The sequence below is a fragment of the Dermacentor andersoni genome, chromosome 1 (assembly GCF_023375885.2).
Source record: "Dermacentor andersoni chromosome 1, qqDerAnde1_hic_scaffold, whole genome shotgun sequence".
Lineage (NCBI taxonomy): Eukaryota > Metazoa > Arthropoda > Arachnida > Ixodida > Ixodidae > Dermacentor > Dermacentor andersoni.
In genome coordinates, this window is record NC_092814.1 from 175339427 (window position 1) to 175356561 (window position 17135).

Consider the following 17135-nt stretch of genomic DNA (forward strand, 5'->3'; position numbering starts at 1 on the left):
AAGGGGAATGTCCTCCTCGCCCGTCGGATACCTTTCCCTTTTCCATGAGCTGGGGGGAAGGGTATGCACGTCATGAGAGCAAAGGAGAACGGGAGGGCGCATAGTGCCTTCCTCCTGTGTCTATGCTGGTTCTCGACACTTCCGCAACATGCGAACGGCACGACGTGAGTACGCGGGAGGAAATGAGCACATGTGCTCCCCACACATTTGACAAAGGGATGATTTCGACATTCACATAGAGCAGATAGATTAGAAAAAGGTAGAAAGAAGGTTGCCTAAGTGTACAGGGACATGGTCGGACAGAATACCAATGAGACTCTATTATCCATGGCCAAGGGGCCGGAAAGACACTGTACGCTGCTGTGAACGATACACAAAGAAAATTACAGCAACCTGGAGGGAGAGAAGGACGAGCCTGATCTATAACAGAGAAAGAGAGCACCAAGTTATAGAGGCCTTTCAGGTAGTAGGCCAGAGAAAAAAAAATTTCTTTTGATATTAAGCCAGGATTTAAATAACCTTTCTTTCCTGAATAAGCACGTCTTATTTAACTTCATCAACTATTTAAAGTGCAGAAAATGGTTCATTTTATTTTTTGGCCGGTAATTTTTCTCATAATATGTGGTAAATGTGCTAGTCGCAGCAACAGTGACAAGTAACTAATGAGTTGCTGAATTGAGTAAAGCCTTGGCATTTATAGTAGCTAAGTGTGGGACCTACGCAATGAACTAAGATAAATCTAATGGCATAAATATTAAGGAAGGAATGTTTGAAAAACTAGGCAAAGTGAAAAAAATTGCCAATTTGGAGCAAATTTATTTGCAAAATTTGCAAAGCTGTAAATGCAAAAGTATTGCATCATTTTTTTATTCCAGTTCGTTGCACACATCTCTATGTGAGGAATGAGTTTGAACCCGCCGTGGTTGCTCAGTGGCTATGGTGTTGGGCTGCTGAGCTCGAGGTCGCGGGATCGAATCCCGGCCATGGCGGCCGCATTTCGATGGGGGCGAAATGCGAAAACACCCGTGTACTTAGATTTAGGTGCACGTTAAAGATCCCCAGGTGGGAGAAATTTCCGGAGTCCTCCACTACGGCGTGCCTCATAATCAGAAAGTGGTTTTGGCACGTTAAACCCCATAATTTAGGAATGAGTTTGAAAAATTCATATCAAAATATTGTTTGAAAAGAAGTTATCAAGGTTTGCATAACGTGAGGTGCAGCAAGATCTCATTTTGAGAAAAACGTAACCAAATTTTCACACCATGTGAAAGATGTCAAAAATAACACAAAGGCCTAAAATGCACCAGATTCATAGCTAAAGCCCCCATGAGATGCACTAGTCTCCTTTTGTTCATGTGGTTGCTCAGCGGCAACATAAAATGAAAAAAAAAAAAGAGTATTTTTAATAATATTTATGTTAAAAAAATAGTACTGATTGTCCGTTTTACAATACGAGGGTATGGGCTGAGAAACTCGTTGCAACTCCCAAACTAGTGGCGATAGGAAGACAATTTCTTTTGCAACAGGTTGCTTAATCTTTGGGAATACATAAAATGTAAAAACAAAAAAATTAATATTCTGAAAAAAAAATTTTTGACTTTTGAAGGTGGCCTACTATCTTAATGGTTCATGTTGGTGTAGTGTAGAATAATAATGCAAGTTGTTAAGATCCAGCTTCAAGAGTTGGCAGAGGAGGTAGGGTTGCTGGTAAGTTCAACTCTGCCCTGCAATCTGTTAGCCGCCTGGTTAGCTCGGATGGTACGGTGACTGCGCAGGAAAGGTGGTGGTCCTAGGTTCGAGTCCCGGACCAGGATGAATTTTTCTTCAACTGCGAGCCTTTTCTTTCGAGGAACCCATATGGGTTTCCATTATTGCAATTACTATGATTGGCTGGATGTCTCGTTTTCCCTTTATTAAAAAATATAAGTGTCGATGTACATGTGAAAGAAAAGTGCGAGAACACTAATATGCTCCAGACTTGTAGCATGAATGTCCTTGAGTTTCCTCCTTGTCATGTTTTGCCTGTTGATCAACTCTCCTTTTTTTTTTTTTCTGGCTTGCTTTCCTTCATGAATTGGCTGGCGAGATGCCTATTAGACAAGAGTTCTCCCTCGCATGGCAAGCGCTAGTAGTGAATGGATTTGGTTCTATTCCAATTTGCCGCAAGACATCTGATGTTGCACTGTTTCCGCTGTTACAATGACAGACAACTTTGAAAAGGCCATACTTGAGGATTAGCAGGCTAACACACACATCCCTTGGATATCTTTGCCAAATCAGGCCAATGAAACATTCATTTGCATTTTGTGTCTTCCCATGAAGGCACTTCTTTAGCAGCCCATCTGAGGACAGGTCTCTGTACACAAGTAAGGCACATGCTATACCTTGGGTGGTCATCAGTGGAGCTGCAATGGAACAGGGCTCCTAGAGTATGCTGCTTCATTGCTCTGAGGTCTCCCACATTTTACCTGATAGCAATGATTGCCTGCATCGTACGTACATGACATTCTTACTTACCTAATAGCAATGCCATAGTAGTTTTGTAGGTGATCAATCAAGGTATCAGTAAGCTGCCCTTTGCCTCCTAAGCCACATACTGTCTTATTTAGTTTTCATAACCTGCAGCCAACGTGCTTCTGAATGTGGCCAATGCATTCCGGTTTCCTCACTCTCTTGTGCCTGTACATGTCCTTCATGGTTGCATGGCTCTTGAAGTCCCTATCACCATATAAATCTACATACTTAAACCACGAGCAGCTTCTGACCTGTCAAATATGCGGTAGAGCCCAGCTGGTTCCATACCACCTGCACTAGCTTTGTGGTTTGTGTGACAAATGGTCTGGTCCACTTTCCACTGCAGGAATATAATATTGGAGAGAGTTTGCTGTGAATCTTGCATGCCTTACACATGCTGGACAGTACCTCAACATCAATGACTTTCCTGGTATCAACTGAGGTCAAAGAACACAGCCATTTAATGAAGAGTGTCCCCTTCTTTACCAAGTTCTGTCTTCAGATATGCCACAATTATTGTTCTTGACAAAGCGGCGGACTTCCTCAGCACCATCAACCATTGACTTTGCCACAACTGTTTCTGATGCAGAAGAAACCTTGGACGATATCCTGTCATAAGCAGAATGAGATGAAGGTGGGGGCATGTGCCCGCATACCCTTTGCCCAATTGCTGAATTGTGTACACTAAACACGTTATTTTCCACGGCGTGCCCCAATTTCTTTCATGTTTCAAAGGTGTTGACATAACCACACTCACAAAACACGGCACAGATAGAAGACACACCTTGCAGGGAAAGTTCCTCCAACTTCAGTGAAGTAGTCATTAATTGAGGGCAGGCTAACAATGCAGATACAGCTACAAGAAGATCAAGATTGATAATCCTGTTTCCTTGATGTGAAGCGTTATCCAGCAGTTCTTCATACTTCTCCATCACATTTCCAAGCTATGAAGCACTAGCTATCAATTCTGCATCCACATGGTCGCTGCACCCTTCGTTTGCCGTGTCTGTTGCCTGTAAAATGTCACTTCGGCTGCTTGAACGTCCTAAACTTCGCCATCAGGCTGACAATAACTCAATCTTTATTTCACTTCCCAAGCTGAATACAATACATGGCAGAAAGAAGCAACGCACTTCTTCATGAGTGTTGATGCTGGCTAGGACACAGTGAATATAAACCAACAGGTTGGAGTGTTCTGGCACCCCCTAACGATAGATTGCAAAATAATGTAAAATATAAAGTATTCCACAGCACGGTTTTGATGTAAGCAAAAATTAATACCAAATTGACGTACTGATATTGTAAAACAAAAAACTTTAAAAAAGTGTAAAACTGAAACTTTTCAATGTGGGTTTTACCACGCACTTCAAATTAGCCTGTAACGTTTGAACAAAACAAGGCAGAAGAGTGATTCATTTTGCAATAGGTAGAGGACTGTGTAGGGTTGCATAGAAGTAAAGAATGTCATTTTATCAATGAAAAATTGGTATTTCAATGTGTCCTCATACCTTAAAGCCTAAGTGGAGGTGCTGCATTACCTTTCAGGACCATTTGCTGTGATATCGTTTTTCTAGCAGGCAGTACGCACATTCTTCAAGGGCTGGTGGACATTTGTGTAGAGGAGGTAGATGCATTAAGCTTCCAATTTAGTGTTGAAAATTAAGTAATGTGCAATGTAATGGTGAAAGTAACAATTATGCTATTATGTTTTGAATTCCTGACATTCAAGGTGTACTAACACAGTAGGATGTTATTATAGGGAAGTTCTCAGGACCTAAAGATCATTTGCTATATTAGTCTTTACTATAACCGTAGCTCACTGTTTTGCCTTTCTGTAACTATGATAAAACTTTCCTAAGCATGCTCGGTTGATTTTCATTCTAAACAGTGCTAACTTTCTATTTATTCAAACACAGATTACACATCTTCAGGGAAAATTTAATTCTGGGGCTTTATGTGTCGTAACCACAATCTTATCATAAGGCATGCAGTAGTGGGGGACTCCGAATTAATTTTGACCACCTGGGGCTCTTAACATACACCAAACCCACGGTACATGGACATTTTTGCATTTCACCTCCAGCGAAATGTGGCCATAGCATCTGGGATTTGATCCTGGGACCTCGTGCTTAGCAGCGCAATGCCACCACAGCGAGTATTACACATCTTTGGCTCTGTTCTTGTGTTTCATCGGTTGAGTGTTGATTTTGTAAAGCAGCTTCTGCTTGTCAAAAAGAGACAGAACCTTCCATTTTGATATGATGGAATATTAACTGGCACAATTACGTAAGCACTTTAAATTACGTAAGCAAGCATGTAAGCACTTTTAAGCCTCACAGAAGTGTTTTTATTGCTCAAGGCTGCATGACAGTGTTGTTACTGTGCAAGATGCAGACCAAAGAAAGGGAGGGGCAGCTATCATTACACATGTAGATGTCCTCATTTGACAAGCGTGCCGTGATAGGAAACCGTGGTAACCACCTTGGTAAGGATCAAGGCAGCTTGTGCATGAAGGATTTGTTGTAGTTAATAAAACTGTGTACTGAACCATGGTGAGATGATCATTTTTTGCTTTGTCATGTCTGGAAGTCGTAGGTATTCATGCATTCTTTTTTTTCTTTTTATTATTTTCATTTTCTTTAATGCCGGGACTATTCATGTCATTCCGTAAATGGTAAAGAACTGTATTTTTATGTTTCATATGTCTTTTTGTTTACTATACCCATCTTCCCTACGGTATATTTGTGAAAAAATACATAGATGCATACGGGATCATAATAGAGACTGGCGTTTCTCTTCACTGTAATCGTTAGTTCACTACATGCAGATTCAGTAAAGAAGGTTCTACTGTACCTTTGTTTACGGATAAATTTTAGAAGGACTTGCATGTGAGAGCAGAGTGACAAAGTAAAGAAAAAGAAATGCTGCTGTCATGAGACATAAGGACACTGGTGTTGGTATAACAAAATGGAAGCAATATTCAGGATCAGGAAGAATGGTAGAGGGTGTCATGTTCATATTATGCTTGAGATCAGGTGCTACTACTAAACTTGAAGTCAAACAGGTAGTTATTATAGACAAGCTTTAGGCACACATGGCACCATGACACATGAACCAATCCAAGGTGTGGGGTCCCCAATTCCTGGGACAAAGCGACAACAATGCAGTAGAAACATTCACAAGGGCATTTATTGCACCTTTCATGCGCCACTACCAGCTAGCCAAATTAGTACCAACAGATCATGCCGATCACGGACGAATTGAGGAAGTCCGACTCAACATGACAGGATATTGAACGAATATGTTCACCCCCGTGCTGCACACCAATGCCTAATCGTTTGCATGTAAGGTCACTTGAACACTGACACGTTCGAATGATCGAGTTGGTTCCTCCCGATGCCTCACTCGGAAGCTTCGCGAGACGGTCCCACAGGGCGTGCCAACAGGCGCACGACAAGTCCGCACACTATGCTGACCCCAAGCCAAAGAGGAGAGGCTACTCTCCTTTGAAGCCGAGTAACCCTGCCGTTAGATGCCGTTGGCTGCGCAACACTCGCACCATCTCTAGTACTATATTGCAACTACGCTAACGGGCGGCGGCACTTAGGTAGGCGGAGAAGCCAGATTACAGAAGATGCGAGAGTCATGCAAAGAAAACAACATAAGGGGTGCAAGAGAGTCGAGTGTCCCTACAAAGGAGAGACATCAGGTGGTCAACCTTTGAAATGTGAGAGGTGATAATCAAGCTTCTGTATTGTGGAGTTCTCACATGAGCTCTTGGGACAAAGGAACAACAACAACCCAGTAGTGCAGACAATCACAGTGGCATTTATTGTGCCTTTTATACACCTATCTGTAGCCAGCCGAATTATTACTGATAGCCGATGGGCGCACAACAAATTGAGCAAGTCCAACTCACCGTGACCGGATAGCGAGTGAATATGTTCACCCGCATGCTAGACACCAATGCCTAATCGTTCACATGTATGGCCATGCGAACGGTGGCGCATTCGAATGATCGTGTTCGTCCATTCCGGTGTTATGCTCCGAAGCCTTTCTCGGGACGGTCCCGTGAAGCATGATTTGCATACGCGCTGAAAGTCTGCGCCGCTTGCCGAGCCCAAGCCCAAGAGGAAGAGCCTGCTACCTTTTGCGTCCCTGTAACCCCTCCGTTACGTGGTGTTAGCTATGCGACTCTTGTGCCATCTCTCGTAATATGCTGCAGCCATACCGACAGCCGACGGTGTTTAAGTACACGGTGAAGCCGAATTGCAGGGGACACAAGGTTCATGCAAGGAAAACAACACCAGGGGATGCATGAGAGCCGAGCATCCACTCAGTATGAAGAATGTTTAAAGCAATGAAGGAGAACTGATGAGCAGCAAGAGCTTTCAGGTACCTGTACGCTGCAGTGTGGATAATTGGTGGAGAAAACTGTGGATTTCGAACAAACACTGATGACAGAGTTTAGCATGGAATAACAAAATTACCTTGAAACAGAAAATAAGAGATTGCAAGAGGAATGCATGTCACATAAATTTCTGTTTTCATAAAGTGGCACCTGTTATCACCCTCCTGAAATGGGCAGCCTCTAAATAGTTATCTAGGAAATTGACTTGAAATTGATTCTGGTGCCAAAGTTGAGCTGATGCTGAAGCTTAAATCACAGCTGAATGCAAAGGCAGCTCCACAAGCGTTGCCACCATGCATGTCATGAAAAATAGACCCCACATTTATGTTGACTCAGTGATAGGTTCCCCCTTCCCCCCTTACACTTGGGAAAATTCATGTTTACTAAAAGAATAGAAGGTTGAATTATAATTGTCAATGTATGGTATCTAATTATGCTCAACTCTTTCCTTACTGCACCTGTAGAAGTCTATCAATTTGACAGTTTTTCTGTGCTTTGTTAAACATTTCTCTTTCAATTCTTCTACTAGCAACATTATACACCATCCGAAATGATGACTGAACTTCAACTGTTTGTCATATTTAACTAATTTTATCAGATTGGGGAGTCTGGAAAAATGAAACTCCGACTGGAGGTATCGTCGAAACTAGCCTCCAGTGCTCCTAGCACTTCTTCAATAAAAAGATGCAGAATTTGCGCTTTGGTCGACTTTGCAACATACTTTTTAAGTGACAGCAGCAGTGAATACACAGAAGCTTCTCTCAGGTTTTCAATTTTCCGATCCAATATCTAGGCTGTTTAAACAATGTCTCAAACAATGGTGCTCATGAGTGCTTGTTATTTTGATAATTTTTTCGTCTAATATCAAGTGCAATCTTATTTTCCCCGCTGTGGGTCGCTTTTATCCATCAGTGCTTCGAAATCATATGCACAATTTATTAGGAGCAATCCTTCCTGTCGTGTAGAGTTTTTGCTTGCACAAGAGCATGCAGCCGACTTGAGACCTACCTACCTTCCACCAAACCTTTACTAGCTGTCTGTCTAATCTCTTACATTTTGAACACCGCTTGTGCAAGTGCCCTTAGTCATTACTGTATGATATTGCGCAATGCTCCACATTACTGTACATCACTGTACAGGAGCTGAACAAAGCATGTGGAGGCTCCAGCACTGGTTGAATGCACACTAGACTACCTTGCTTGCATAGAAAAAGCTGATAGAACACAATAATCAAGTATGAGGAGGCTTCTGCATGCTCCCTGGCCTGGCAACCATTGCTTCACTAGCTTAAAGAATGCAGTAAAAGAGAAGGAAGGTGCTTGCTGCAATGAGTAAACACAAATGCTCCCTGTACAATAGCAACTTACCCGTTTTCACAATTGTGAAGCTACTGCTTTTGCACATTGCATGGGTATCATTATGGCTAGTATTGACATAATGATGTAACATTATTTTATTTTAATTTATAAATACCGGGTGGCGAAGAGTTTGGGGTGGAGTATTGATGCCAACAAATCTTCATAATTTTTTAGCATGATCTGACTTCCAAAAGCTGGGAACTAGGAGCCAGATGCATGTTTTTTATATTGTAGATTTTTTTTTACTCTCAGTACTTATAGTAAAAATAGCAAATGATTACTTTCATTCGTGTTCCTTGATGCTTCTTTGAAGCTTCACGTAAACATTCTCAGAAATTGACTGAGGAATTATTACTGCTATACATCCATTCAAAACACCAGTGATTAGGCTATTATATTGTGTATTGCAGTATATGTTGCACCTAATATGTCTACAAATAAAATCTTAGGACATCAAAGCACCAAAAATGAGCCCATTTATTACGATAACGAAAGAGTTAAGCGCCTTTTCCTTACTTGAGTTTTCAAGTTTGCTTCCTTTGCAGTTTCTGAAGATCCTGAAATTAGGCTGAAGCTCCAGCAGTATGAGCAAGAGCTGGAAACTCTTAGAGCAGCATGTGAAACACAGGTAATATTTGCATGCTTTACTTCTAGCGGCATGTAGGGCCTGAAAAAATAGCTTGTTAATCATGTATATTATGTGCTGTGTCTACTTCATTATAACTTGCCACAGGCACCAACTTTTATCGTCTCTACAATGTATTCACAAGAAAGACAATATGTTGTTGTCAAGAGCATGTTTATTGTTTATCATCCTAGGGCAGTTTCTTCTTCAGCGCAATACACCAGCACCAAATTTTGTGCACTATGAATCGCATCCATTCTGCCATCAGGGAAGTTGGAACTTTTTATGCCATTGTGCATCAATTTCTACTCTGCTCGTTGCTGTGGTTGCCACAAAAGGAAGTCATTGCATGGCCACGGCCATTGTGCCTTTATGATCTGCACTTAAATTAGCATCCTTGAATATCTTGCCAATTGCTCATACTGTATAGCTGCTGATAATAGCTGCAGTAGTAGCTCAGATGCATTAAACTAACAGTACCTAGTGGTGCTATTTCGGCGCCATAAGTTCATCAGAATGTAATTTAATTCAAGCCCCATTGTGCAATGTCTACAGAGTTTGAAATTGGCGCAGGGCCAATTTCAGAAGCCATTGGCAGTGTTGCAGGTGTTGGTGCATGAACAGTGCTTACTTGCCCCTGCGTGTGCAGCTCTGCGCAGACAAGTGCACAAGCAGGTGTTGATTTTTTTAACACCATGCAACTCGGTGCATCTGCTCTGATCCTTGCTGCACTGAGTTTCAGGCGTTGGTGGTGGATGCGAAGGTTGAGTTAACTAAATTAAATTTTTCATGTTTGTTCTTTGGGAAACAAACAAAGCACTCATATAGGGGTGGGCAAATAGTGTTGAGGCTGAATGAAATATAAATTGAATAGTGCTGGAAGGGAATCAAATAGTTTTCGAATAAAGAACAGCTTTTTATACCATTAATATAAAGCAATGTTCACATCCTAGTATCACGGTGTTAGCAAGTCATCATACTGCGTATTATCAAGCATGGTTTATTAAAAGCAAATGGAGCATTAGGAACAAAAAACAGTTTGTTTGCATGCTGAGAACTCTTCGGAGCATAAGAAGTCATGCATTAGCAGTTGAAGTTTAGAAAGGCAGCATCCGTTTAAACTATCGAAACTAAATCGGAGATCAGCATCGGCTGTGGCGACGTCAAAGCAATGAAAACAGACTTTTTCTCTACTTGGAATGGTCGTAGAAGATGGTGCCACCGTTAAATTAAAAAAACTTGCAGCGAAGCATGTTTAGATTAAATTTGAAGAGGTGCAGCATTCATAAATAATACCAGAGTCCTTCCATGTTTTTTCTGGTCATGAAACTGCCACCCCAATTTCATATAGAGCCAGTGCCCACCACCAGAAGTGTAACTGTGCATGACAGGGCATGCGAACGCCGCTACCGCTGTGCTTGTGTGTGGGGCAGCCTCGGTATTCTAGCTTTCTAAACTTCTGCAGCTGCTGTTTTACTTTAACGTAACTACTTTTAACATTCCACATGCATCACTAACTGCCTGAGCATGCCTTTGGCCAGGAAATGAGCGCCCACGAAAAAAAAAATAGTCACTCAAAACATGTAGCTTGCCGTGGTCGGTCAGGAAAAAAAAATTCTGGAATTTTACATGCTAAAATCATTTGATTATGAGTGTGGGAATCGAGGTGCATTCCCGCGCCTCGTCCCCCCAGCTTGCACGTTGTGCTTAGCTCGTTCTCTGGGAACCGCCGCCGTATTGGCAACATGGTGGACACAGCTAGCGCGCCAGAGCTAACTTCCTGCGCAAACTGTGCTTCTTTCTCCCCGGCTTGAATCACCGTGCAAGCAAGTGTCTTCGGGACGCACCCATTTTGGCCTCTCTAGTGGTGGCCCCCGAGCGCCCTCTCCACTTGAGCTCTCTTCCACTGAGCACTTTATCGCCGCAGCAGATGCTCACAGGTCCGCAATGAGTTGGTTACATGGGACCCTTGCTCCCGTGACTTCTCGTTCTCGCGCTGGGTGGACCGCTTCCTGGTTAGCCCTAGTGCAGTGGGCACGCATACTTGATTGCTCTTGCAGTGAGCCTTTGCCAAAAGCACTGTTCTGTATCTTGGGTGAATAAACACGTGTTTGTTGGCGATCTGACTCTGGAGCTTCCTCTGCGCTGTGTCGGAGAGTCGACAAACCCTCCCATAGCGCTTGTGTACGTTGCGGAGTGGAGGAGCATCGTGCCCTTTCCTGACCATCGCTTGTAGGGTGGGGAGCCTTGTGCAAACCCATCTCCACATAACTGGCGTCCAACTCGGTTTCGGCATGGCATCAGAGCAGGCCCCTTCACGGCCCTCGTTCCTGCTTGATCCCCTGGCTACAGACTTAATGTCCTTCGATGCAGACGACACCGACAGCATGAGGTACGTTCGCCTTGGCAACCCTCTGCTTTCGGCCGCTCGGAACGGTACTTTCTTTGGACAGCCCTTTGGTGATGTCGACCGCTCGGATGTGCACCCTAGTCCTAGCCATGCCAGTTTTGGGTTTCCTCAACTGTTTGAGACGTGTGCAGAGCAGGTACCTACTAGCCCCTCCGACGAGCTCTTCCTGCTTGCTGGCCCCTTTTTATCCAGAGCGAAGTTAAGTACCCCATGTGCCGTGTCGGAGCCACCCTGCTTAGGTGCTGGCACAAACTCGCTCGCCGGCCTCTCACTATCCCAAGCGCCTTTCTCAGATGAATTTGTTGCGGAGCAGACTCCCCGCCCTGCCATAGGTGCGAGCTTGCTCGCTGGCCCCTCTTTGTCCTGAGCGCAATTCGATGTCCAGTGCGCCACAGCAGAGCCTCCCTGCTTCACTGTTGGTGCAAAACTGCTCTCACAGGCCTCTCCTTGTCCCGACCACAGCTGGTGGGCAAGATCGAGCGCAAGCCACCCCGCTCAGCCGACAACGTTGCTGCACTTTCCGACTACCGCTTGCCTCATGCGCAGCGGAGCGGCATTTTCGACGCGTGTGAACCACCCCGCTCCTTCGTTCATCTGTTCGCAGATCGTGAGAGGCCTCATGCATCTGTCGGAGCGGCAACCCAGCTCTCCTCTATGCCATTTACTAGCCCTCAGGGTAGGGCATGCATTTGGGAGAGCAGGCGCAGGTTGGCTCTTCTCGGACCACCACGCCTGGCCCGGAGCAAATGCCACTGCACACCGCAGCTGCACAGCTTCTCCAAGTCCTAATGGAAGCGGCGCGCTCGCAGCCTAGTGATATAAAGGGAGACCTCTCGTCCGCTCACCCAGGCATGCCAAGCTGCCTACGGGTACCTCTCCCAGAGTATGGCAGTTATTCGGGCCGCATGAGTGCTATGGAGTAACCTCGAGGCACTGCACCGCTATCAACAGGCAATGCGGCTGGATGACAGCATGACGCTAGGCACTGGATTGCCCATCTCACTAACAGCCCACTTGGCATGGTGGTATCGACTTGTCGGCCACCAAGCTCGTTCTATAGAGGATTTTAGGACGCTATCCACAGCGAATTCCTCCCTCCTGACTATGAGTGCCGCGTGCGTCGCGCGCTAGAGCTTCACACCCAACACCCCGACGAATCTCTGCTCGAGTATGTCAGGGCTATGCAGGAGCTCTATCTTCTTGCTGACCCTTTGGCATCTGATGCCGAGAAGGTGGAGCGGGCCATTCGTCAAGCCCATCCAACCTTCGTCGCTTACCTTCAGAGCGCCCGTTATCGTGACCTAAACGAGTTGGCCTCTGATGCAAAGCGGACTCAGGGCGACATACTGGCAGCAAGAGCCTACCGCCCACCGCCACTGCCGCCGTCCACTTCTCTTGAACATCGTTGTGCGTAGGCTGGTGGCGACACATCACCCCGTAATTCCCCGAAATACGAAGCTGCCTCGGCCATGAGAGAACACCTTGATGCACCTGACCTTTTTGACCACGCTCTCGACCTGTACTTGTATGCCTGGGTACGCTGCTCTGCCCTACATGGCCAATGAGAATGCGAACCTTGTGCCCTTGAATGAATTAATGTAACCACGTTTATTCCACATTAGAATGCGCAGAGGGGGCTGCGGTGGAAAGGGAGGGGGTATTATTGCAAAAGGAGAAGTGTGAGGCTGCCTCCGTTTTATTAACGAACGTCCTGGAGGCAGCTAAGTTAGGGCAGCATGACTCTTGTGGCTGTCACGGAGCCGATCGCCGACTGGTGGTGCCACCGGGTCCTGGAGGAACAACAGCAGTACTCGCCAGAGCTTGATGGCATAGTCCGGAGGCGTGGTATCCGGGCAGGCCCAACTACGGAAAGAAGGCCAGGGTCCCGGCTTTATGGTGGCTAGGGCATGAAGCCTAGGTGGCATGTAGAGGGGGCACTCCCAACACAAGTGGTTGAGATCAGCACGACATTTGCACATGGAACAGAACCCACTTACGGGTGGTGGTGTGCCACCCCTGTGGAAACGGTTCAGCAAGTGAGGAGTAAGGAGGATGCCTGCCTGAATTCTATGAAGCAAGACTGACTCTCGGCATGTGAATACCTTCGAGGGAAGCGACGGTATAGAGAGTGGATTGCCCACTGCTGTGTGTCCTTGCGCACGAGGGGAAATCCGATCGTGGTGCCCCTTTGGCTATCAAACGGGAGCTACGTAGTGCTCGAGATGCACCCAGGCACCCTCTGTCGGACCAAGCTGTTGTCTGCTACCATTGTCATGATCGGGGCCATATTGCCTGAACCTACAAAACGCGCAGCCCGACGCAAGAGCCTCCTTGCCTGCCGGTGAGCTCTCCCTCACCTGCGGCGACAGTAGGAGCACATGGCAGTGAAACACAACTTCTGGCTTCAGTGGTGTGTCGCGCTGGAACGGTCTCTTCCCCCACGTCAAAGCCTTTCATCGCCCTTACAATTGCTGGTCAGCAGTTTGTGGTGCTGCTGGATAGCGGGGCTTCGGTCTTACTGTTCGGTGAAGAGGTTATGGCTCATTTGCACCTGCGTTTTGTCCACACTAGGGCCTGCGACACCGCCTACCGCCTCACGAGCAGTACGGCTACCTCGTGCGGCTCGGTGCTGTTGGTTATGCGCTGGGAGAATCGTGTGCTCCGTCAGCGCTTTGTGGATCTCCTGGGTCTTTCCGTGCCCGTGATTCTCGGATGCGACTTCCTTGCACACACGGGTATCGTGATCGATGTCGCAAGCAGAGGCTACAGAGCAGGCCCATCTGACCCCCTGCAACCTTTTGCTACAGTCCCGTTGGCCGAGGCGGCCCCTCAGACACTAGAGCAGGAGGAGAGGAGACCTAGCGCTGCCCCCTTGCCTCGTGTCCCTCACTCCACTGCCAATACTGGCCCCTCTGGCGGCACGGCAGAAAACGGTCGGTGCGAACCACTTTCTCACGAGCATTGCGCTGCAACGGTGGTCAAGGTGCCGGCTATCCTGGCGACCACCCCGTTAAGCAGCAGCTCGGACTGCCCACTGCCACTTTTGTCTGACAGTTTGTCGGTGCACAGGAAGGCTCCCATGTCATTGCTACCGACTCGTTCCAGAGCGATGTTCACTGAACGACCGGGTTGCACCTTTCTTGTGCGACATCGGATCGACACATGATACGCCCTGCCGTGGAAATGAATCCTTGCCCCGTTAGTGTGGCCAAGAGGAAGGCGATCGACCAGGGAGTGGATGAGTTATTGAGACTGGTATTGTCCAGCGCTCAAACAGTCCCTGGGGTTTGCCGGTGGTAATGGTCCCCAAAAGAGACGGCTCTCGTCGACTCTGTGTGGACTACCACCGGCTGAACGAGGTCACGAGGAAGGATGCTTATCCTATACCTAACGTGGACTTTATCACGTCTTATCTAGGCGATGCGTGCTACTTCACCACCCTGGATACTAGCCGCGGCTACTTGCAGGTTCGGATGGAGCCGGCTGATGCGGAGAAAACTGCGTTCACCTCCCACCGAGGCCTTTACCAGTTTACCCGTGCCATTTGGCTGCTCTGGAGCTGCAGCTACATTCCAGAGATTGATTGACCGCGTTCTGGGGGATGCTAAGTGGCGCTTTGCGCTGGCGTACCTTCATGACATTGTCATGTTCTCTCAGATGTTCAAGGAGCACCTCTGCCCCCTGGAGGACGTTCTCGAGAAGTTGCGCGCCACCGGGTTGACTCTAAACCCTAAGAAAGCCCAAATAGCTGTCTCGCATTTCCCTATTGGGCTTCACCATCGACAGGGGTAGTGTTCTGCTATGCAAAGAGAAGATTCAAGCTATCTTTGAATACCCAAGGCCGGTGAACATTCAGGGCCTTAGGTGATTTTTGTGATTGGTGAACTATAGAGACAGTTCATTCCGAATTGTGCCGCTCTCCAAGCACCCTTGATTGCACTGTTGAAAAAGTCGGCATGATAGAGCTAGGGTCCTGAGCAGGAGGGTGCCTTTCATGTACTATTCCGAGCTCTAGTGCCCACAGCCGAACTGAAGCTGCCTGACCTCAACAGGGAGTTCATTGTCCAAGCTGATGCGAGTGACCAGGGCCTTGGGGCTGTACTGCTTCAGGAGCACGACAGCGTTCTCTTTCCAGTCACCTTTGCCAGCCGTTCACTTAAAGCCGCTGCGCGCAACTACAGCGTGACCGAAAGGGAGTGTCTCGCTATAGTTTTTGCTCTCTGGAAGTTTGACTGCTACATCGATGGAGTGCCATTTGTGGGGGAGACGGACCACATGGCACTCACCTGATTTAAGCGCTTGCGCGAGCCCTCAGGCCGTCTCGCGCGCTGGGCGTTGACACTGCAGCGGTACAACTTCGTTGTGCACCTACCCCCAATTCAGTGTCTGACCCTTTGTTTCGTCACTCCCATGAGCATTCGCACCAATTAGAGACTGGAGCCTCAGTCTACCATGACTCAAACGGTGCCAATTCACATTCAGTAGAGACCAGAGCCTGCGTCTTCAATTGCTCGAATGGCGTGATCCTCGATGGTGAAGCGATCCCCAGATTGCCAGCCTTGAGAGAGGACGTTTACCTGGAGGAGCCCGTTACTTTCTCTGGTCTTCAGCAGGCAAGAACTACTAAAGGCACAGCAGAGCGATCCATTTTGTTGACATATCTTTGATGGGCTTACAGAGACTTGGAAGGGTTTGGGTGTGAGCTACTTGATACAGGTCATTCATTTTAAACAGCACCAAGAAACACACGGACAAGGAAGAGCACAGGACCAGCGCTGACTGCTAACATCTTTATTGAAGCCCGCACACACATATACTATTCGCTGCAGGCTGAAAGAGAGAAAGGAAAGGCAAGTCATTGTCAATCAAGTCCTGCTGCACATGCGTAATATGTAAAACTATACAAATGTAAAATACACACTATGTACACAAGCGAAGCTGATTAACTCCTTAGGAACTTAAGTTCCTTATAGCAAAGAGCTATAGAAGGGGCGCTTATGCAAGTGGCTCCTAACTCACAAATTGAAAAGGCCTCAAAGATTTCCCTGGCCCTCTGATCGCTGTATCTTTTCAGCACATGTGTGTTTTTTAGGCAGGGTGAACAGCCACACTTTGCACAATGAACAGCTAGATTACTACCAGTCTTATTCCTGACACAGTATGCATGCTCATGGAAATGTTCATTAAGGCAGCGGCCTGTTTGCCCTATGTAACCACAGGAGGTGGAAATGGCATAAACTACATTCGCATTGCAGTCTACGGGCTTGGCAGTATGTCTCTTGCTACACAGTCCAGGCGTTTGCCGGCTATCGTTGACTTTTTTTGCACAACCTTCCCAACTTGTTAGGAGCGGTAAACACCACCTTAACACCGGCCCGGCCTGCGGATTTCTTGATGCTGTGGGACACACAATGTACATACGGGATTGCAACAGTCTTGGTTATGTCCTTTACTACTTCGCGCGGTTTCATGGGGTAACGACCCTCTTGCAATAAGACTTCCATCAAGGATGGCAGCAGTTGTGCTGGATAGCCACTTGCCTTAAGCCAATAAACTTGGTTGGCAAAGCTGCTGGACATCAAGTGGGGGCAAGAACGAACGACAGCATTTCTGAGAGCCCCCAGGGCTATGGAGTGCTTCACCACTTTTGAATGATTAGAAGTGAGAAGGTGTTTCTTGGAATGTCGGGCATACATCCAACGTGTGTGCTCCTCCTAGCTTCATTTGATTCATTTAGTAATCCTTTCTGCCCACTCAAATGAAGACACTTCTCTGCTTGACCATGTTTTTGAAGAATTCAGGAGCATTTTTCGAGGG

The 17135-nt window shown here is 46.6% G+C and overlaps 1 protein-coding gene across 3 annotated transcripts in view; it reads left to right on the forward strand.

Moving 5' to 3' along the window:
* The window catches only part of LOC126547181 (golgin subfamily A member 2-like), a 166010-nt gene that overhangs the window by 63691 nt on the left and 85184 nt on the right, over window positions 1-17135 (forward strand). For all 3 annotated transcript variants that reach the window (XM_055062799.1, XM_050195060.3, XM_050195062.3), the window contains one exon: window positions 8829-8911. In XM_055062799.1, the coding sequence (XP_054918774.1) occupies window positions 8829-8911 (83 nt within the window). The remainder of the gene's footprint in view (window positions 1-8828; window positions 8912-17135) is intronic.